Below are 21,420 nucleotides of genomic sequence, written 5' to 3' on the forward strand. Positions count from 1 at the left end.
GTGGGCTGGGGTGGGGGTCAGGATCAGCTGGGCCTCCCCAGCACTGACCGTGCTCTCTTACCTCTGTTGCAGAACACAGATCTGTTTGAGATGATTGAGAAGATGCAGGTAAGGATGGTAGAAGAGACTGTACTGGCAGGCTAGATGCTGGGGGCTCTGTCATTATCTCTAGCCCTGTACCTCTCAGTACAGACCAGCAGCTTGTGATTGACTTAAGGAAGGCTGCCTCCTCCCTGACCCGGGACTCACACACAGACTCCCAGCTCTCAGCCCTCTCTCTCATAGATCCCCAGCAGGGCTTGGATCAGCTCCTTACCTCACCCACCCCCAAGAGGCATCACAGGCTTTATAGGACCCCTATGCATAATGGAGGCGGGAACAGATGCCAGGGCCTATAGGCCAAAGGTTATGCTGCAGGCAATCTGGGCGGTGCCCTGCCTACTATGTTGCATGGCTGTGTATTGGGAAGGGAAGGGGGGCATCTTGAAGAAACCTCAGGAGCTTTCTCTGATGTCAGCTCACCCTCCACAGCCCGCCATCTCCCTCCCTCCCTCCCTCCTCTCTCAGCCCTGACTCTGCCTCCTCCCCCTCTGCTTATCTGTGCCTCCCCTCCCCTCTCTGCCTCTCTCAGCACTACCTCTTGGCCTCCTCCTCCTCTTTGTATCTGTGCTGATGTGCACACCCCTCCCCACACTAGGCCTGCACAGGAACCCCTGCCCCCACTCCCAGCAGCATTCTTTCCCCCTCCCCTACACAGTTCCTGCCCCTCCCCGCTTGTGTGGCTACCGCTAGCCCTCCAGAGAGGCCTGAGGAATGAGCTGGCCGGCCCTTGCCTGGGTGTACCCCCACACCCATGGGTGCTCCCCAAGCATTCACTTCTACACAGGCTAGGTGAGCCTCCTGCTGGGTAGTCCCCCTGGCAGGGGCCATGGCCGAGTCTACTGATGGCATCTTCTCTTGCAGGGAAGCAGGATGGATGAACAGCGATGCTCATTCCCACCACCCCTCAAGGTAGGGAGTCCCCAGACCCCTTGCTGGGGATTGGGGGGGGTCTGTGGGCCACAGGCCCCCTGCTGGGGGTGGGGTTTGTGAAGTGTGGCTATAGCCTCCCAAGGGTGAAAGAATTCCAGGTACCAGCTCTGGGTGAGCAGGGCATCCAGGCCCTGGGCCCTAGGAGCTCCTTTGCCACAGGCCTGGGGCTTGCAGGCCAGTTCCTCCTACCCTCCTGCTACTACATTCCCCTGCCCCTCTGGGCTACCCCGTGCAAAGCCAAAGCCCTTATCCAGAAAAAGGCATCTGCATGTACACTGCCACCCAGAACCTTGGCCTTGGCTGTGTCTGAGCTCCTGCTCCAGCAAGGTCCTTTCCATGAAGATACAATAGCTCTCCTGAAAGGATGTGGTTCCTGGTGATTCAGGACCCTCGGACCCCTGGAAGATAGGCACTGGAACTGGGGCGTGGCAGGGCACACGAGGATTGTGGATATAATGAGCTCTGAGTATTGTTCTCAGTGTGATCCTCAGACCAGCTGCAGTAAGCTACCTGGCGAGGGTTAGGGACACAGCTGCATAGGAACCCAGGGGTGGTGTGACAGCCTGTCGCTGCCCAGCTCTCCAGGCAGTTGGAGAGTCCCTTGATGTGAGTCTCCTTCCCTCAGACAGAAAGCTGAAGATAGCAGGCTCAGTGAGTTTCCTTGCTTTACCCCAGCCTTGTGGGGTCACCCCAAGGCCAGTCCCTGCCCCATCTGTGAGAGGACGTGGAGGCTGCAGATGACCTCTAAGTTCATCTGGGGCACTAGCTGGACAGAACGTGCCCACCCAGTTGAACCCCTTCCCTGCTTGTGTCTTGCAGACAGAGGAGGACTACATTCCATACCCAAGCGTCCACGAGGTACCTGGCTGCACCCCCATGCCCACTCTTACTGTGGAACCCAGCAGGCCCTTATGCAGAACATCTGGACACTCAGCACCTCCTCTCTCCTAGAGTCTGACATAGGCCTGCCATAGGGCTCTGTTTATAGGCTGGAGACCAAGCCTAGGTCTTCAAACTAGAGACTGGAACTCCTGGGCCTTCTGGGCCAAATAGTTAAGCCTCCTGCCAAGGCCACAGCTCCAGGCTCACCCACCTGCCCATTCATTTGTTACTGGCACACGGGGCTTGGCGCTGCTGCGATCTCAGAAGGAGCAGGTTCCCCAGAGAGAACGGATGTGAGCTTTGGGCCCACCCAGCTCTGGGTACCTCTTAGACATAGCAGAAATGGCTCCAGGTCACAGTTAGGAGGCTGCCCCTGAGACTCAAAGTAGGCACAATATGGGGCAGCTCTCAGTTGAGTCTCCTTTCAGGTTCTGGGGCGCGAAGGGCCCTTCCCCCTCATCCTGCTGCCCCAATTTGGGGGCTACTGGATTGAGGGCACCAACCATGAGATCACCAGCATCCCTGAGACAGAGCCTCTACAGTCACCCACCACCAAGGTGAAGCTGGAGTGCAATCCCACAGCCCGCATCTACCGGAAGCACTTTCTCGGCAAGGTGTGTAGCCAGCAGGTGTTGGGAGCCAGCTGGGGTGGAACATAGTCCAACCTCATGGGACACTAGGCCCAGGCAGGGAGAAAAACCCTTAGGCTGGGGTCTGGGTTTCAGGGAGCATGCATGTGGAGTCATTCACTCAGTATTGTGGAAGGCAGTAGGACGATAGTGGTTAACAGCAGATATTAGTAGGATGTGAGTCCTATCTTTGGCCACCTGCTCCTTGAGGCACCAGGCATGGTGCCTCAGTCTCCCCAACTGTAAAGATGATGGTGATGACACCATCATGAAGGTACCTGAGGCTTTAATGAGACAATTCCTATTAGGCCATTTAAAAGACATCTAGAACAAAGTGCTTGTGGGAGTGAGCACATAATAAGCAGCAGCTGTGTACCTGGCCCTGTTCTGGGCACGAGGTATACAGCAACAAACAGAGACAAACACCTTGCTTGGGAGGGGGTGGGAAGTCACTGTAGCAGGTAGTGGCGTGGCTTGACTTAGACTGATGCCACCCTAGCCCCAGGGCAGAGGCCCTGCCAGTAACTGCTTGGCAGGGTGTTGCCCAAGGGTGTTCAAGAGTTATTGGGTGAGGCTGAGGATGCCCGAGGGGAGGAGCTGTGTGGGGCTGTCTGTGTTAGGTGCCCTGTGGGTGCTGTCTCTGTGTCTGTCTCCCACCAAAAAGAGGAAATGCAGGATGGGCTCCAAGCCTCAAGGCCCGGGTGCAAATCTTAGATTTTCTTAGGTAAGTTATTTTACCTTCTTGAGCTTGCCTCATCTGAGAGTAAAATTTAGATGTAAAAACGTACAGAATCATTTCTCACACATAGTAAGCACACAAGTAATGGTAGCTGTTGTTCTGTTATATGTGTGTAATCCCTCTGTGAGATCAAGATTATCCTAGTTGTGTGTGTGTGTGTGTGTGTGTGTGTGTGTGTGTGTGTGTGTGTGTGTGTGTGTGTGTGTGTGTGTGTGTGTGTGTGTGTGTGTGTGTGTGTGTGTGTGTGTGTGTGTGTGTGTGTGTGTTTGTTATTCCGGGGTTTGAGCTCAGGATCTCATGCTTGCTGGGCAAGTGCTCTACTAATTGAGCCAAGCTTCTAGCCCCTTTATTTTTTCTGGGGGGAGGGGTTGGTCCTAGGTCTTGAACTCCGGGCCTGGGTGCTGTCCCTGAGCTCTTCAGCTCAAGGCTAGAGCTCCATAACTTGAGCCACAGTGTCACTTCCGGTTTTCTGGTGGTTAATTGGAGATAAGAGTCTCAGGTACTTTCTTGCTGAGACTGGCTTTGAACCACAATCCTCAGATCTCAGTTTCCTGAGTAGCTAGGATTACAGGTGTGAGCCACCGGCACCCGGCAAGAAATGTACTCTTTACCTGACTTATGTAACTGTAACCCCTTTGTATATTACCTTTATAATAACAAGAAAAAATTACATTAAAAACTAAAAATGCCAGGCATTGGTGGCTCACGCCTGTAATCCTAGCTACTCAGGAGGCTGAGATCTGAGGATCACAGTTCAAAGCCAGCCGGGGACAGGATAAACCACTAGAAAACTGGAAGTGGCACTGTGACTCAAGTGGTAGCACACTCACCTTGAGCTGAAGAGCTGAGGACAGCACCCAGGCCCAGAGTTCAAGCCCCACAACCAACAAAAAAAGAAAAAGAAAAAAAAAAAGTACATTTCTTTTTGGACAATATCACCCCCTGACCCTTACTGGAATAGTCTTGCTTTTTCCTCGAGCCAGGATGGATAGTGATCCTGCTATTTATGCTTCCCAAGTAGCTTTGATGCTAGGCATGAACCATTATGCCTAGCTTTTTATTAGCTGAGATGGAATCTAAGAAACATTTTCCCCAGGCTGGCCTCAAACCTCAATCCTTCCAATCTCAGCCTTCTGAGTCCCTAGGATTACAAATAGGAGACACAGCACCTGCTAAGATTGTCCTGTTTTTAGAGAAGAGGGAACTGAAGCTCAGAGTGAAGTTACTTGGGGAAGGTCACAGAGTTGCCTAGCCTGGAATTGAACCAGTTCTGAATAACAGGGTTCTCAGCTGTGTGTGTGTGTGTGAGAGAGAGAGAGAGATAGAGAGAGAGAGAGAGAGAGAGAGAGAGAGGTGTGTGTGTGTGTGTGTTTGTGTTTGTGTTGGGAGGAGAGGTGAGCCCTCACCTTAGTCTGAGCCCAGGGCACTGAGTTAACTAGAAAATTCTGGTGCTGTTTGGGTGGGTGGGCGATGGAGCCAGAGTGCAGTGCAGATTCCACCTTCTCCCCAGCCCCCTGGGGAGGAGGACACCTGCATCTCAGGTGTCTGCTGTCCAGGGCTCTTAGCTGGGTCTCTGGCAGGCGTGGGATTCTGGGGACTGTATTGGCCCAGCTCATTGTTGGCACTCTGGACAGTTTGCTGAGGAATGGCAGTGACAGATAAAGGAGGGGAGCCTGAGCACAGCGGGATTCGAAGAGCTGTAGGCTAGGGGGGAGTTGGTGGAGGTGAGTAACAGGATCAGGTTAGCAGGGCCACTTCTGGCTTCCATGCTGGGCACCTGGGAGGCAGCCAGGTGCTTAGGCACTGGGCCTTGTGCTGGCAGAGGGCGGAGACAAGGGGGAACTTCACATGTTAGCTTCCTGGAACCCTCAGTCGATCTCCCACCATGTCCCTTGGTCTCCTCTGCATTTGGGAGTGGAAAGGATTTCTCTGCCAAGTACCTACCATCCCTGCCAAGCATTTGAGGTTTTCTGCCACTCTGTGTCCAGCTTTGCATGGGGGCTCTGCCCTAGTCCAGTGAGTGTGCTTGACCTGCTGAATACAGCCCTCCCTGCCTACTCCCTGGCCCTGCCACTTTCTCTGCCTGGCCTTGGAGCACAAGTGTTCCTGCTCGAATAGGATTTATGTTCTAGGGTGGAGCATGGCCGGGGAGCCAGCTCCATTCCCAGGGCTGGGCCCTCAGGGGGAGCCTAGGCCAGGGTGGGGTGACGTCACCTGCACCCTAGGCCCTGGTTTGGGGACTTCCCCACATAGAGGTGCCAGCCCTGGGTGGTCATCTGGAGTGCCATTCCTGCAACGACTGTCCTGCCCAGCCCTGCACCCTCTGCTCCAGGTGAGGCAGGAGGGTGGAGACCCGCCCTGCCAGCCACCCTGTGTTGGTATGAGATGCTTCATTTCCTGCTTCTCACTGGCCTTGGTTTCAGGGGCCATCAAGCCACAATTGAGAGGCTTTTCTTTTTCCTTTTAGTGCTGGGGATTTTAGGGCCTTCCTTACACTCTGGCAAATCTCTCCCCTCCTCTGCCCTCCCCTTCCCTTTCCACTTCTCCTATCCCAGTATTGAGTGTGTGCCAGGCACTTTATTTCCTTCAGTCTCTGCCACTGTCAAGGTAGGTGGCCTTGCTTCCAGTATGTATGTATGTATGTATGTATGTATGTATGTATGTATGTATGTATGTATGTATGTATTTTTGGTGGTACCAGGGATTGAACTCAGGGCCTGGAAGTTGTCCTTTAGTTTTGGACTCAAGGCTAGCACTCTACCATTTGAGCCACAGCTCCACCTCTAGCTTGTTGATTGTTAATTGGATCTAAGAGTCTCATAGACTCTCCAACCTGGCATGACTTCAAACCTTGATCCTCAGATCTCAGCCTCCTGAGTAGTTAAGCTTGCAGATGTGAGTCCCCAGCCACCTGGCCCTTGCTCCCATTTTATAGATTAGGACAGGGAGATACAGAAAGGTAAGGGAACTTTCTCCGGCTGCCCAGCAGGCATGTGGCAACTCTGATGTGAGCTTGCTAGTGGCCAAGACACTGCCACTTGGTGAAAGAGCTCCTGTGGGAGAGTGGGCTCTCTGGTCTCCAGAAGCTCCCAGGCTGACTTCATCTCCCCACCCTCTCCCACCAAAGGAGCATTTCAATTACTACTCACTGGACACTGCCCTGGGCCATCTGGTTTTCTCACTCAAGTATGATGTCATTGGGGATCAAGAGCACCTGCGGCTGCTGCTCAGGTAAGAGCAGTGAGAGGGGAGACTCTTTGATGGCCCAGAGGGCTGAGGGCTGTAACTCGGGCCCCTGTCTCATTTACCCACTGTCCTCATGGAGGCTTAGAGAGGAGCAGGGGCGTGCCTGCCATCACACAGCAAGTGAACATCCCAGCCAGGCCTGGCGTCCGTGCCCAGCCTCTCACTGTAGGGCTTTCTCCTCTCAGGACCAAGTGCCGGACATACCATGATGTCATCCCCATCTCCTGCCTCACCGAGTTTCCTAATGTGGTCCAGATGGCAAAGGTGAGGCCTCGGTTCCCATCACAGACCCCGGGGGGGCTGGGGCCGGCCGCACCTTTGTGGTCCTACCTCTCACTTGTCCCCTGCCTCTGTGGTGCGTCCACGATGCTGCTGTTATCCTGACACCACTCCCGCATGTTTTGGCACATTTTATGGCATCCTGGGATCCCAGGAACCCAGCTCACTGAGCCCCATTCTAAGCAGCAGTGAGCCCCCAGGCCTGCTTCAGCCCTTAGTGTTTCCAGCATGGCTCCTGCCTCTTCCCAGCCCTGGCCACTGGAGCTGGAAGTCCTTCTCTGTCTGGTTCCATCTCACACTCCTCTCCTGTCTCCTCCTGCAGCTCGTGTGTGAAGATGTCAATGTGGATCGATTCTACCCTGTGCTCTACCCTAAGGTATGGTGTCATCTGGACCCTGCTCCTGGAGGCTGGGGCGGGGGGAAGGGCAGGCACAGCGCTGGACTCATGGGGATGCTGAGGAGAATGGCTGTGAGCAGGGCCTGCTCTGTGCTCTCCACAGGCCTCCCGGCTCATCGTCACCTTTGATGAGCATGTCATCAGCAATAACTTCAAGTTTGGAGTCATTTACCAGAAGCTTGGGCAGGTGCGCCTCACCCCTGCCCTACTCCCTCCCTGCCAGGACCAACTGCCCAGGGGCGAGGGGCTGCCCAGGGCCCCTCTGGGATTTATTGGGGCTGGGAGAGGGTGGGGAGGGGAAGGCTTCTCAGGAGCCCCAGGTCCATGACCTTGGCCGCTGTGTGGTCCCCAGACCTCTGAGGAAGAACTCTTCAGCACCAACGAGGAAAGCCCAGCTTTTGTAGAGTTCCTGGAATTTCTGGGCCAGAAGGTCAAGTTGCAGGACTTCAAGGGGTGAGTTACAGGAGTGTACCGGGCAGAGCTGCCCCATGTCCCTGGGCAGGGAGGGAGCGCCTGGCCTGGCCCCATGGAGGCCTGGCTGGGGCCAGAGACTGAGCCATGGCTGGGGGTCCCCGGGGCAGGTTCCGAGGAGGCCTGGATGTGACCCACGGGCAGACAGGGACCGAGTCTGTGTACTGCAACTTCCGCAACAAGGAGATCATGTTTCACGTGTCCACCAAGCTGCCCTACACGGAAGGGGACGCCCAGCAGGTAGCCTGGGCACCCACCTGCTTCCTACTGCCTACCTGAGCCCCTCCACCTGTCTGCTCCATGCCCATCTCTCTAGCCCCGTGCTTGGCTGAGATAAGGACATGGAAATATGCGAGTTCCAGTTGTGGGCTCTAGTCAGGGCGGGGGAGATGGGCTGCCACAGTTCTGGAAAGTTTCAGCCTCCACATCACTGAAATGGGGTGATAATGGTGCCTGCCTGATAGGTGAGTAGAAAAGAGGGTGCATACGAAAAAAGATGTGACGAGGACCCGTTACTTGGCAAGAGTCCAGTGAAGGAGAGGCAGCATCTTTGTGGAGAGCAAGGGTCACAGAGAGACAGACTCGGCAGAGCTGGGAGGCAGGAAGAGGTTTTGAGACAAAGTGATTTTAGGAACTAGGAGAGGGAGATGGGATGATCCAGGCAGAAAGAAGGGGAGAAGGACGTGTTCAAGGAACTGAGTTCCACATCTGCTCACCTTGTCCTGAGCTTCCTGACTTAGCCACTCCCCAGCCCAGAGTGCTTAGAGGGTTAAGGGAAGAAAAATGCAAATATGTCTTTCTTATTTGTAGTGGCTTTTCTTCCTGTGAGATCTTCCACTGATCATGTTTGCAGTATTTACATAGAGGGCTGAGCCATAAAGCCAGTAAACCAGGAGACCTCGCTCCAGGCTCTTGAGCTTTTTACAAGTAGGATCTTGCAAATCATTTTGCTCTTGGCCTCGTTTTTTTGTTTTTTGTTTTTTTGTTTTTTCCTCATCTGTCATAGTTTCTAAGAAAACTGAAATAATTTCAAGACAAATTTTCACTTTTTGGGGGGGTGGTGGAGGATGTAGCAAACCCTTAGACGTGCTTTCTACCTGTCCCAAGCCCTCCCACACCCTCTGGGCAACCCCACACAGTGTGGGCAGGCTGAGAGGGCTGCGTCCCTGTGCTCAGTTGCAGCGGAAGCGGCACATCGGGAACGATATCGTGGCAGTGGTCTTCCAGGACGAGAACACGCCCTTCGTGCCCGACATGATTGCATCCAACTTCCTACACGCCTACGTGGTGGTGCAGGCGGAGGGGGGTGGCTCAGATGGCCCCCTCTATAAGGTGGGTGATTTCCTGGCCAGATTCTGGACCCCACCAAGGAGGCTTTGCCTCTTGGAGACCTCAGTTCCCACTTCCTTTGTGAGCAGGGACTCCAGGGCTGTGAGCGGGTAGAGTCCCATCATGCCTTCTTGCTCCCCAGAATTCACCCCCTCAAAGTGGCCAGCTGCCCCCTCTACCTCCTGGTTGGATACCATTGTCCTTTGCCTCCTTTAGCCTCCTCTGCCTTCTCTATCTCTGTGAGCCCCTTCCCCACAAACCCCTTCTCAAATTCAGGACAAAAGCTGTGGGAGATGAAACTGGTAAAGAGCATTGGTTCCATCGCCGACCCCCCATCCCCACCCCAGGAGTCATGGAGATCCCCCCACTTGGGTGGGACCGCTGGGGATAGGGGACTCTCCAGACCCCATGGGGACAGCCATCCTCCCTTCCAGGTCTCAGTCACTGCAAGAGATGATGTGCCCTTTTTTGGGCCACCGCTCCCAGACCCTGCTGTGTTCAGAAAGGTGAGAACCACCCTCCTCCCCCCCCCCCCCGCAAGGGCCGAGCAGGGCTAAATGGGAAGGGGCTAAGGAGCCCACATTTCCGTCCTGAGATCCTGAAGCCCACCCTGAGCAGGGCACCTGGGCTTCCCTCACAGCTGGCTGGGCTGGCTCTTCTTTTCGAATAAGAGGGTGACTTTTAAAGAAAGTCGTGGAATGAGCTACGTGACTGCTTTACATTTTTCATAGCCAACTAGACTTTCTTCTCTCTTTCTGCCCATGGGTCAATCTTCTTCTAAAATGTTTGGGGAGGGGCATGTGTCTCTGTCACCTCTCTTTGGCTTCAGCCCAGCCCACGGCATGAGCCACTGCCCTGCACTCAGCCGTAGGCGATGACAGCCTAGACCGTAGCACCTGCAGGCCTTGCTCTCCAGAGGGAGTGGGCAGCTGTGAAGGGCACAGGGGCTCTAGCATGGTCCAGGACCAAGGCTGGGGAGCTGAGCCTGAGGTGATGCCCTTTGGGAATGAAGAGGCTCAGCTAACTGGGGGGTGGGGAGGAAGGGGGGAGGGGTGGGGAGAGAGCTTCTCTTCTGGCATCTGTGCTCACTTGATGCTTCTTCTCATCTCCACACTGGGGGCTCCCAGGGGCCTGAGTTCCAGGAATTTTTGCTGACAAAGCTGATCAACGCAGAGTATGCTTGCTACAAAGCTGAGAAGTTTGCCAAACTGGAGGTGAGGATGGGGTGGGTTACCTCTAGTGCTTGTGCTAGTGTGCTTTCTCTCTCTCTCTCTCTCTCTCTCTCTCTTGCTGTCTCAAACTATTTGTGGAGAGAGGAAATGAAAGGATGGAGGAGAGGAATATCAGCATACACTGGGTTTGTGGATGAAGGCAGACAGCTTCAGGGTGAGGAGCTGTAGCTCACCCCCTCAGTCCCTCCTGCCCCGTCTGGCCCACAGGAACGGACGCGCGTGGCCCTCCTAGAGACACTCTATGAGGAGCTCCACATCCACAGCCAGTCCATGATGGGCCTGGGCGGTGATGAGGACAAGATGGAGAACGGCGGCGGTGGAGGAGGCTTTTTTGAGTCTTTCAAGGTGAAGGGCTGGGGTCTGCCTAGGCTCAAGGGAGCCTGAGCTGGGGGTGATGAACAAGGAGCAGGGTGGGGCCTTGGGGCCAGCAGTAGAGGTGAAGGCTGTGGTCCCTGAGCCCATCTTGAACTCTGGAGGTTCAGTTAGAGGTGGGATGATTGTTCGGGGTGTGACTAGGTAGACTTCAGTTTTATGATATACCTGGAATTGGGGTTGTGGACTGTCCCTTTGGCTGTTTAAGACGGGAAGAAATGTGTACTGTGGGGCTCTGGCTTAAAGTCTGGGGGTGAGAGACCCAGGCCTGGGGACCAGTTCACCTGGGCACCCCTGGGTAGCTGCTGCTGGTGCCATGGGCCATGGCTGGCAAGTTGGCAGGCACAGCAGAGAGTAAGAGGCCTCCGGACTGAGGGACAACAAGAGGTTCTAGAAAGTAGGTGGACTGAGGGACTATCATAGAAGGAGCTGGCCGATGGTCTCCCTGGGCTGTGGGGAGTTAAGAGCACAGCCTCCCTGGGCTCACACCCCAGCTCCGCCACTTCCCAGTGTGGACGTCCTCCGAGTCTCAGTTTCTCCATGTGGAGAGCATGGTATTGGGGTCATGACCACTGACCATACAGTTGTTGCTGAGTTGTTACAAAGCAACTGGGCGAGTGCCCTGGCGAGTTAAAGAGCAAAAGGCAGAGGAAGGGAGTCAGTTCCTTCTCCTCCTCTGGCAGACCTGAGCTCAGCTGCAGGACCCCTGGCAGTGGGCCCATGACGAGAACTGCCCCTCCTCAGGTGCCCAGCGGGGGTTGGCTTTGCCCAGGAAAACCCCAGAGCAGCAGCTATGGGTTTGCATAAGGGGACTAGCCCAACTGCCTGGAAGGGACACTGAGAAAGAAGGCTGGGCAGCCGTGCCTCTGCGCGCCGGAGAAGCAGAGCAGTGGGCGAGCATCTGCACCTGTGGTGGTGTGTGTGAGGACTACGGTGGCTCCACTGTGGTACATGCCAGACAGGGCACCCAGATGAGGTTGAAGCACTTCTCAGAGGCAGCAGGGTTCACTGCTAAGGGCATACAGTTTTTCATACGAGTTCCAGGCCCACCCCTGCCTCAGTTTCTCATGTGTAAGGTAGGTATAGGAGGACTGAGTGGCAGTACTGGGTGTACAGCATTCAGTATAGAATGGTCTGGAAAGGACAAGGGAGGGGGAGCGAAGACAAGGGAGGAAGAGGAAGCAGAAGAGGAAGCAAAGGAAAGGGGGTCTTGGAAGATTCCAGAAGGAAAGAAACAGGTTTGTGGGGGCTTCTGTGCTCACTCGGTCGTGACTCAGTATCTTCTGCCAGCCTCACCATCACCGCAGAGGAGACTGCCCACAGATCCTGTGAGGCTAGTCCCAACGCCCTGTATGAGTCCATCTGCCTCTTGTGTGGCACGTAGGGAAACTGAGTCCTCCCCAGGGCTTGGGACTCCCCAGGGTCACCTCTGTGCGTAGTATTGGTGGGGAAGGGGCCCGAGGTCTGGGTGCCCTCGGCAGCTGTGTGGCCCCCACCCTCTGTTCACTTGCACAGAGAGTCATCCGGAGCCGCAGCCAGTCAATGGACGCCATGGGCCTGAGCAACAAGAAGCCCAGCACAGTGTCCACCAGCCACAGCGGGAGCTTCACGCCCAACAACCCTGACCTGGCCAAGGCAGCTGGAATAGTGAGTGCCCCCCACCCCCGCCTTGGGCCCTCAGTGCTCCCGCCCCTGAGGTCGGCCCCACCCCCCTGTATTGGCCCGCTGTCCATGAGCCCGTCCTAGGCTCTGGACTTGGCCTCGCCGCTGCTCTCCATTGTGGATCGAGTGTCCCAGCTAGGATCCTGTGGTGCTGAGACCCTGCAGCCTCTTGGCCCCGTCCTCCTCCTGGCCCTTTACTCATTTGGTGTGACTTCCTGTGGCCTCTGCGTCTATTCCTTATTTACTGTCCGTTGTGTGCTGGGAACTGGGCTGCTGTGTGGGCATCTTCTGTCCAACCTGAGGTCTCTGGAAGTACCTACTGTGTGTTGGGACATGGGCTGCTGTGTGGACATGCACTCGGAGCACCTGTGTGCCCAGCCCTGAGCTGCTGTGTGAGCACCTACTGTGTGTCAGGAAATGGATTGCTGTGTGGGCATCTATTCTGTGAGCACCTACTGTATGGCCAGCCCTGGGCTGTTGTGTGAGCACCCTACTGTGTGTTTGGACCTGGGCTTCTGTGTGAGCACAAGATGTGTGCTAAGCCCTGGATATCAGTGAACACCTCCTGTGTGTAAGGGAGCACGTTGCGATGTGGGCATTTTCTCTATGGCACCTCCTACTATGTGTCCTCAGCAGTCAGGCCGTCTATGGTTGTGGCTGTGTATCATGTGTCAGGATCCTGGCTTCTATGTGGGCTTCTCCTGACTGAGCCCCTCCTTGTGTGATCACTGACTGTCTGCCAGGCCCTGTGGAGTCTGCCAGGAACACTCAGAGTGCTGGGCTGACAGGAGAAACAGGCCTGTATCCTGGGCTAGCTGGTTTGCACCACCTAGTGCCTGCCCCAGACACTGCACCTACTGCTCTGCTCCCCATTCATTCCTCCCTCTCTCCCTCCTTCCATCCACCCATCTACCCACTTATCCACACATTCTTTCACCATTCATCAAACCTTCCACTCTTCCACTTATCCATCCATCCATTCACCCTACCCATCCATTCTCCCACTTATCCATCCTTTTGTCCATTCATCTGTCCATCCATCAACCTATCCACCCATCCGCTTATCCACCCATCCGCTCTTCCACCCAGCCATTCATTGTCCCACTTGTCCTCCAGCTTTCCTCTATCCACCCACTCACTCACTCCATTCTTTCATCCATTCTTCTACCCATGCACCCATCCCTTGATTTATCCATCCATATGCCTGTTCACACAACCATCCTTTCTTCCACCTATCCATCCACCCTTCAGCCTCCACCCATTTGTCCGTTCATATATCCATCCATTATCCATCCACCCATCCACTCACTCACTCACCCTTCTCTTGATTGTCTACTGCATGCAATGCCCTGTGCTCAGTGCTGTGAGGCTGTGTCATGTGGCAGGAGGCAACCCCCTCCTGCACACCTGTAGTGTGGTCTGGTCTGGCCAGGGGAGCAAGGTGAGGCCCAGTGGTCCCCAATCCCATTGTTACATGAGAAGCTGGTTCAACCTTCCCCCAACCCAGAATCTCAGCCCCTCCCTTCCTTCCCACGGAGTGTCCCAGCCTCCTGTGGGTGGCTATGGAGGGGCCCCAGGGTCAGGGCCAGGCCAGCAGCACCCACCGTGGCAGTAACCAGAGCCATTTCTGTTTTTGTTTTTGCACAACTCTCCCTCTCTTCATGTTGCTCTCTTTTCCTGTTCTCTCTCTTTTCTCTCCTTTGCCTCACTCTCCCTCTTTGATCCGTCTCTGTCTTCTTGCCTTTGCTTTTCTTCCTCCTCCTCCTGCACTTGTCTGCTTGCCCTCCTGCCCGTTTTCCACTCTTCTCACATTTGTTACCCTTCTTCCCTCCCCTTCTTTCCTCCTGTCTCTGACCCTCACTCCTCGGCCCATCTGTGTCCTCCTGTTTCTGTCTCTGCCCCTTGGTTTTTCTCTGTGCCCCATGTCATATCTCCTGTGTCCCTGTCCATGTAACTACCTATCACTCCCCTCTCCTGTCCTCATGTCTCCCTTCCCACCTGGCTCTCCATTTCCTTGTTTCTGTCTTTCCTCTTTCCCTGTGTCTTCTCCCTCTCCCTCTTCTTCTCCCTCCCCCTCCCTCTGTGTGTGTCTCTCTCTGACTCTCTCTGTCTCTCTCTCTGTCTCTCTCTCTGTCTCTCTCTCTCTCTGACTCTCTCTGTCTCTCTCTGTCTCTCTCTTTCTGACTCTCTCTGTCTGTCTCTCTCTCTCTCTGACTCTCTCTCTTTGCCCCTGCCCTGTGCTGCTTGCCAGTCATTGCTTATTCCCGGGAAAAGTGCGAGTAGATTCGGACGCCGGGGCAGTGCCATAGGCATAGGAAGCGTGGAAGAGGTTGTCGTCCGCGGGGTGCCGGCTCTGGAGGCTGCCTGCACGCGCTGCTCTCTGCTCACTCAGGATGGAGGCCATATTGGGGACGTGGCCCCTTCCCCTGGGACAGGCCCAAGGGTGTGCAGGGCGGGGTGCCACCAGCTTGGTGGCACTCACTCAGCACCTGCTTTGGGGCTTGGTACCTGGGCCAGAGCCAGTGGCCCTTGGCAAGGGCTGCTGGCCCTGACTTGGCCCCTGGGACCCTGGCCCAGTCCCTGCCAGGATCTGGTACCCAGAGACCCTCTGCCTGCCTGCACGTCCCCCAATATTGCCGGTTCTGCATGGAATGCCATCCCCCCTCTGCCTTGACGCCCCTCCCCACCATGACCTGGTCAGGGCTCCCACCCTTCGTACCTCCCCAGGGCCTACCTTCTGCCTCCCCCCAGGAGCTGGCAGCATGGCTCTGGTGCCTGGGCCAGAGCTGGTGGCTTGTGTGCAAACACAGGGCCTCCCCAGCCCCTGTGAGGGCTCTGAGGATGCAGGCCGGCAGGCTGGGCTCGGACTGCTACCCTGCTCCTCACCCACCCTCAGCTACAGCGCCCAAGAAGCCTAGTGGGAGGGGTGGCTGTTCTGAGAACTTGGCTCCTCCCTCCTGGTCCCATTAGCTGTGCCCCAGCCCTCCTGGACGAAGATCCAGTGCTTCCTGCTGCGTGATCTCAGGAGGGGCCCTGACCCTCTCTGGGCCTTTATCCCCCTCTGTTGGCCAGGCACCTGCCTTGGAATGCACATTTTCTCTGGGTCCTCCTTGCTTATGACTTCTGCCTCACTGCGGGGGGCCGGGGGGCGGTGAGGGGGGTGGGCAGCAGGGCCCTGGGGTGGTGGGAGGCACTGCTGCTCCGGGCTGGTGGCACTGAGCTGGGGCCTTTCCCTGCAGTCACTGATTGTCCCCGGAAAGAGCCCCACAAGAAAGAAGTCAGGCCCATTCGGCTCCCGCCGCAGCAGCGCCATTGGCATTGAGAACATCCAGGAGGTGCAGGAGAAGAGGTGGGTGACCCCTTCCAGCCCCTCTCCATGGTAGTGCCGGCCCCTCAGCCTCCACTTCCTCTCCAGTGTCACTTCTGTGTCCGCCTCCTGGTCCACATCACCTAACGTGACATGCTTTTGTCCGCTCAGTGGTGTGCTGGCTCCCTGGTCCCAGGTTCAGGGGCCTGCCTAGGCCATACAGTTGCTGAGGGCAGGGCCGGCAACACAGTCTCCACTGCCAGTGAACTGTCAGTGCCAGCCTGCAGCAGGTCACGGGGTAAGGGGGTCTTTGAGTCTGTTTAGGGGGCTGAGCATGGAGTTACCTTGGGAACATGAAAGCAGGTCCTGGGGTGAGTCCTGTCTTCACCGCATCAGGGCTGTGTGGCCCTGGACAAGTCACTGTACATCTCTGAGACTTTTTGTCCCAATCTGCATCCTGGGATAGGAAATCAGTGCGGGGAGTGTGTGTGTGTGCAGCAGGGGCCTCCTGAGCTCCCCTGGTCTCCTCAGAGGGCTCTCTAGGTCCCTGCCATGTGGAAGATGAGTTGGGAGGTCGTGTGTACGTGTGAGCGTGCGCCCCCTCCCCCCACCCCCCTGCCCTCCTCTCCCCCCCCCCCCGCCCCGCCCCCTTGGCAGCCAGCTACTTGGAGCTTGCCAGATGCAGCGTTCTCATGAGCACTCCTCATGCCAGGATCTCCTTCTACCCTGCCGCCAGGCTCAGTGCTGATCTCCTGCTGCCCCTGTGTGCCCCTCAGGGAAAGCCCCCCAGCTGGCCAGAAGACCCCAGACAGCGGGCATGCCTCACAGGAGCCCAAGTCGGAGAATTCTTCTACCCAGAGCTCCCCAGAGATGCCCACGACCAAGAACAGGTTGGGCTTTGGGTAGGGGCCTCATCCTCTCCAGGCTCAGGGACCTGGACACTGCATGAGGGCCCCAGGGGGGCTGGGTTCCCCAGCTGCTTGTCTGAGACCCTCATTCACACCAGACCCCTTTCCAGATGCTGAGGAGAGGAGGAAGATGGGTGCATGGAGGGGGTCAGTGGTGTTCTCCGTGGGTCTTCAGGGAGGGTGTCTCCAAGGGGAGGCACTGGAATTAAGATCGAGTGAAGAGTCAGCCATGCCGGGACTGGCCTTCAGCGAGAGGAGAAAGTTGAGAGTTGCCAGGGACTCAGCCAGCAAGTGAGGCATGCTCAGTGCCAAGGGGCGCAGGGCTGAACCCGGCTGCTGTCTGAGTGCCGGCAGGGGATCCGTGCCCAGGGGCTGTATGAGAGCTCTGACTTTCATATTGAGCCTGGCAGCCTTTGGAAGATATGCGTGTGTGCGCCAGTTTCAGGCCTTTGCTGTCCTTGGTTTTTTTTTTTTGCTCAAGGTTAACACTTATTTTTGTCAGTTGTAGGACTTGAACTCAGGACCTGGGCTTTGTCCCTGAGCCTTTTTGTAACCCAAGACTAGTGCTCTACCACTTTGAACCACAGCGCCACTTCTGGTTTTTAAGTGGTTACCTGGAGATAAGAGTCTCATGGGGACATTTCTGCCCAGGCTGGCTTCGAACTGTGATCCTCAGATCTTAGCCTCCCGAGTAGCTACGATTACAGCATGAGCTACCAGTGCCTCTTACCACTTGAGCCACAGCTCCATTTTCAGCCTATTCTGCATGGGCTGGTTTTGAACCTTAATCCTCAGATCTATCTCAGTCTCCTGAATATCCAGGATGATAGTAGATGAGCTACTGGAGGTGGCTGGCAGTGGGCAGGACCAAGGCACAGAGGCTGGCTGGGATCTGGAGAGGAAGAGCGCACTGGCTAGAGTCAGGCAGGGAACAAAGGCAGGAAAGGGAGCAAGAGAGACAGGCTTGGAGCCAAAGTGGCTGATTCTTGAAAGACAAACTTCTTTTTAATTTGAGAGAAGGAATGAGACCCGCCAGGACAGACAAAGGCTCTGAGCACGAAATAAAGTTGTGAGAGGTCAGGAGTGGGCTGTGGGGGTCCCGGGGCCCAATCCCCTGTTCTTCCACTTGGACTGGGTACACAAGCTCCTGTGTCTACAAGATTGGTCTTACAATGATGGCGTGACATAACTTGGGTGATCAAGGAGATATACCAGACAGCTGTCAAGTGGTGGCTCTGTGCACCCCCGTCACTGAACGCCAAGGCAATTGGGTGTCCTCTGGGGGCAATGGGGAGCCACGAGAGCATTGAGCTGGGGAGGCACTTGTGTCTTTCCACATTCTAAGGGGGCTACACTGGGAGGCCTGGGAGGCTCAGGGGCCACAGGGTGCTTGGATGGCTGTAGGCTGGGCCCCTAGGCAGGGAGAGGCCGGGAATGAGGGCTGACGGCTGGCTAACGGCACTGTCTGTGGCAGAGTGGACACGGCTGCCCAGAGAGCGGAAGTGCTGAAGGACTTCTCCCGCTCCTCGTCCAGCGCCAGCAGCTTCGCAAGCGTGGTGGAGGAGACGGAGGGCATGGATGGGGAGGACACAGGCCTGGTAAGCTGCCCAAGGGGCTGGGGACCCACAGGGGCCTGGCATCTCTCTGGAGGTAGTCTGGGAAGAAAAGGCTGGCTGAGGCTGAAATGTGGTCAGGGGAGGGACACTGCTCCTAGGAACTTTGCCTTCCTCCAAAGCCGTCTGTGGCCCCCCTCTCCCCCCAGTGCTGTCTACATCTTTGGTCCATTGAAGGTCTGATTGTCCTTTCCTCCCACATCCCATTCCTTACCACTCCTAGCAGTCCCCCAGATGTCTGCACCACGGGGCCTTTGCTCATACAGCTCTCCTGCCTCCTTCCCCCTCCTTGAGCTGACTCCTGCGTACTGTTTTTTCCCTGGTCTCACCTTCTCCTCTTGAGAGCTTTACCTTGGTTTTCTGGTCCAGAAGTGACAGCTGCCCCGTGTTGTGCTCTCCCAGAGCCCTGCCTGGCTCACACTTTGTGTTACTCCTTCCGCGAGCACCTGCCCCTTGCCTGGCTCTGCTCTGGAGCCGCAAAGAGCCAAGTGGGGCTGTGCATAGCCTGGCTGTCCTCTGGACTTCAGGCTCCCTGAGGGCAGGGCCTGGATCTCTAGCCCAGTGGCCTGGCCCACACTTGACTACACACAAGTGTGTGTCAAGTAGATGAGCAGAGGGGAGTGCGCAGCTCTGCCCTTCTGTGCCCTCCCTGGAATTAGTTTTCACAAGGGTGAGGGTCCTCTGTGATTGGGGCTGATCTCTCCCCCCTCCCCAGGAGAGTGTGTCATCCTCAGGAACCCCCCACAAGCGGGACTCCTTCCTCTATAGCACGTGGCTGGAGGACAGCGTCAGCACCACCAGTGGGGGCAGCTCCCCAGGTAGGGCGCCAACCACTCCTGCCTGGGTGGGAGTGGGCAGGTACAGAGGGCAGGGGTGGGGGGAATGGGTGGATCATTGCCCTGGGCAGTTTTGTGTCAGAGGACAGGGGTTGGTGAGGAGCTGAGCTGAGCTCATGGTCCCTAGGGAGGGACTGGATGGAGCAGGGGCACTGGTGCCAAGCGCCCGGCCCTGACCCCCATCCATGGCTCCCTGAGCAGCTCCAGTGAGTGGTTTTCCCCTGCCGCCTCCCCAGGCCCCTCGCGGTCACCCCATCCAGCAGACGCTGGCAAGTCAGGAGACCCCGCATGTCCTGAGATCAAGATCCAGCTGGAAACCTCCGAGCAGCCCTCGCCCCCACTGGTAGGAGCAGAAGCTCGAGGAGGGAGTGGAGCCCCATGGGGTGGCAAGCATGGGTCAGGTGTCCAGGGAAGCTGGTGCCCAGGAGGGCTGGGCACACCCAGTGATATGTGCTTCCCTGTCTCCTGCCTGCCCTTTCGCCTGTCCTGCCCCTGCCTCTGGCCACCATCTCTCCGCACAGGGCTGCTAGCCGGCCGCCTGCAGGAAGGTAGAAAGAAGGTCAGCTGCGTGGGCTGGGAGGGTAGGGGGGGTTGCCCTGGGTAAGGGTTGAATCCCTTGCCTCAGTTTCTTCATCTTGCAGTGGGGCTTATGATGCTACTGAGGTGCTGGGAGGACTTGATGGGTCTGGAAGGGCTTGGCGGTCCTGGGGCCGTAGAGGGTGAGGATTCCAACTGAACAGAGCAAAGGTCCTCCAGAGGGCGGCCCTCCTGCCTGCTGTCCCCTGCCTTGAGCTATCTTGTCCCCTCTCCCTGCAGATGAGGCCACAGAAGCACAAGGTGAAGATGCTGTGCCAAGTCCATGTTCAGGGCCCTCAGCCCTCTCCTCAGACCACCCATCTGGGCTGTCTCTGCAGGGCAGAGCCACCCAGAGCTGGGGGTGGGTGCTGCTGGCATCATCCCCACCCTGGGCTGGGGTCTGGGTTTGGAAAGGGATCCGTCAGTTGGATCAAGACTGCAGGTCTGGCATGACCCTACCCTGGGCATCTCTGGGAGCCCCTCTGCAGTCAGAGGGAGAGACAGAAGAGGAAGAGCTCAGTGGACACAGATCCCTGCATCAGAGCAGCAGATGGGCTGTGTGTGGAGCGAGCCCTGGGCTGGGAGCGTTGGCTTCTGATTTGGATTCTGCTGTGTGACTGTGGGCACGCCATTCACCTTTTCTGGGCATCTGCTGAGAATGGTGGCTGTTCTGTTAGAGGTGGCTGAAGACCGTGATTTGCACCTGCCCCAGCAGGGTCACTTCTCCTTGGGCCCCCCCATTACCCCAACCCCCTTCCTGAGGCCCTTGAGGCCCTGTGTAGGCTAAGGGGCTGGGAGCTGGCTGGACCCATCGCCCCTCCCGGACCCTCCAGCTCTGCCACAGTTCTGCCAAGTCCCTGTCCACTGCCTACATGTGACAGACCAGGGCCCTCTGTGGGGAGGAAGACCACCCTGGTATCTCAGCCAGCACCCAGCTTAACCCCTGTCACCGCACTCCTGGCCACTCTGGGCAGAGGGGTCTCAACGGGCCCTGAGTTCAGGTCTCATCCACCCTGCCCCCCCACCCCCCGCCCTGTGGAGGAGCCCGCCAGGCACAGCTGCTGTGAGCCCGTGTCATCGTGTGTGTCCGCCCACACTGTAGGTGCCACGCCAAAGGCCAGCCCCCGTGGCCGTGTGTGTCAGTAACAGTTGTACAAAATAAATTCTATTTATCGCTATTGTACCTGGAGTTGGGCCTGGCTTTGTGTGAACCTTGTCCACACGGACCCCTGACATGTCCAGGGTCGGTCAGGTGGAGGAGATGGGCCTGTCCTGTCAGAGCTGCTGAGTGTGGCTCACCTCCAAGGCCAAGCCCCAGGGCCTGTGGTCACCAGCTGTGGCTTCCTCCCCTCCTCCCCCATCCTTACTCCCACCTCATTCTACTCCCCACAGGAGGAAGAACCCAACTCTGGAGTTGGGCAGACCTGCGTTTAAGTCTTGGCACCTTCTCTACTTAGCTGGGTGGTATTGAGAAATGGTATAGTTTCTCTGGCTTCTGTGTTGCTTTCTGGAAATAAGAGCAAGTGAGCCAGTGTTCACAAACCTGGTTCACAGTAGCTACTCAGTCACCTGTGGCCTCCTTTCTGATATTGTGACTCTGAGGATTTCCCTTCGGTGGCCACCAGGGGTCACTAAGGGATCGCTAAGCAGGACAGCAGGTGGGCAGGACTTGGGATGAGTAGGGCAAAGTCGCCCCCCCCCCGCCCTGCCCCCTCCCCCCCCAGCTCACAGCACAGGACACTAAAAGGCAAAGAGCACTGGGGTGGGCAGCCAGGGGTTTCTTGGGTGCATATGCGTGTGCATGGGTGCGTGGGGGGGAGAGTGTCCCTACAGGAAGGAAATGTGTGGAGGCACTGGGACCTGGGCTGGGAAGGGAGCAAACAGTTGTGAAGCCATGACAGAGGGGACAA

The 21,420-nt window shown here is 56.7% G+C and overlaps 1 protein-coding gene across 7 annotated transcripts in view; it reads left to right on the forward strand.

The window, feature by feature from the left end:
* Positions 1-20,693, forward strand: part of Rap1gap (RAP1 GTPase activating protein) — a 61,232-nt gene extending 40,539 nt beyond the window's left edge. For 4 of the 7 annotated variants that reach the window (XM_070037708.1, XM_070037706.1, XM_070037704.1 and 1 more), the window contains 23 exons: positions 73-108; positions 964-1,011; positions 1,852-1,890; positions 2,343-2,528; positions 6,410-6,513; positions 6,714-6,792; positions 7,130-7,183; positions 7,308-7,391; positions 7,557-7,657; positions 7,786-7,915; positions 8,852-9,007; positions 9,439-9,510; positions 10,132-10,218; positions 10,444-10,581; positions 12,124-12,255; positions 14,522-14,599; positions 15,510-15,619; positions 16,354-16,467; positions 17,960-18,083; positions 18,814-18,916; positions 19,171-19,277; positions 19,456-19,493; positions 19,751-20,693. In XM_070037708.1, coding sequence (XP_069893809.1) covers positions 91-108; positions 964-1,011; positions 1,852-1,890; positions 2,343-2,528; positions 6,410-6,513; positions 6,714-6,792; positions 7,130-7,183; positions 7,308-7,391; positions 7,557-7,657; positions 7,786-7,915; positions 8,852-9,007; positions 9,439-9,510; positions 10,132-10,218; positions 10,444-10,581; positions 12,124-12,255; positions 14,522-14,599; positions 15,510-15,619; positions 16,354-16,467; positions 17,960-18,083; positions 18,814-18,916; positions 19,171-19,277; positions 19,456-19,464 — 2,073 coding nt within the window. In that variant the 5' untranslated portion in view covers positions 73-90 and the 3' untranslated portion in view covers positions 19,465-19,493; positions 19,751-20,693. The remainder of the gene's footprint in view (positions 1-72; positions 109-963; positions 1,012-1,851; positions 1,891-2,342; positions 2,529-6,409; positions 6,514-6,713; positions 6,793-7,129; positions 7,184-7,307; positions 7,392-7,556; positions 7,658-7,785; positions 7,916-8,851; positions 9,008-9,438; positions 9,511-10,131; positions 10,219-10,443; positions 10,582-12,123; positions 12,256-14,521; positions 14,600-15,509; positions 15,620-16,353; positions 16,468-17,959; positions 18,084-18,813; positions 18,917-19,170; positions 19,278-19,455; positions 19,494-19,750) is intronic. The other 3 variants (XM_070037705.1, XM_070037701.1, XM_070037703.1) reach the window with 1 other exon arrangement.
* The last annotated feature ends 727 nt before the right edge of the window (positions 20,694-21,420 follow it).

This window comes from Dipodomys merriami, unplaced genomic scaffold (genome assembly GCF_024711535.1).
Source record: "Dipodomys merriami isolate MVZ:Mamm:240054 unplaced genomic scaffold, mDipMer1.0.p SCAF_28, whole genome shotgun sequence".
Lineage (NCBI taxonomy): Eukaryota > Metazoa > Chordata > Mammalia > Rodentia > Heteromyidae > Dipodomys > Dipodomys merriami.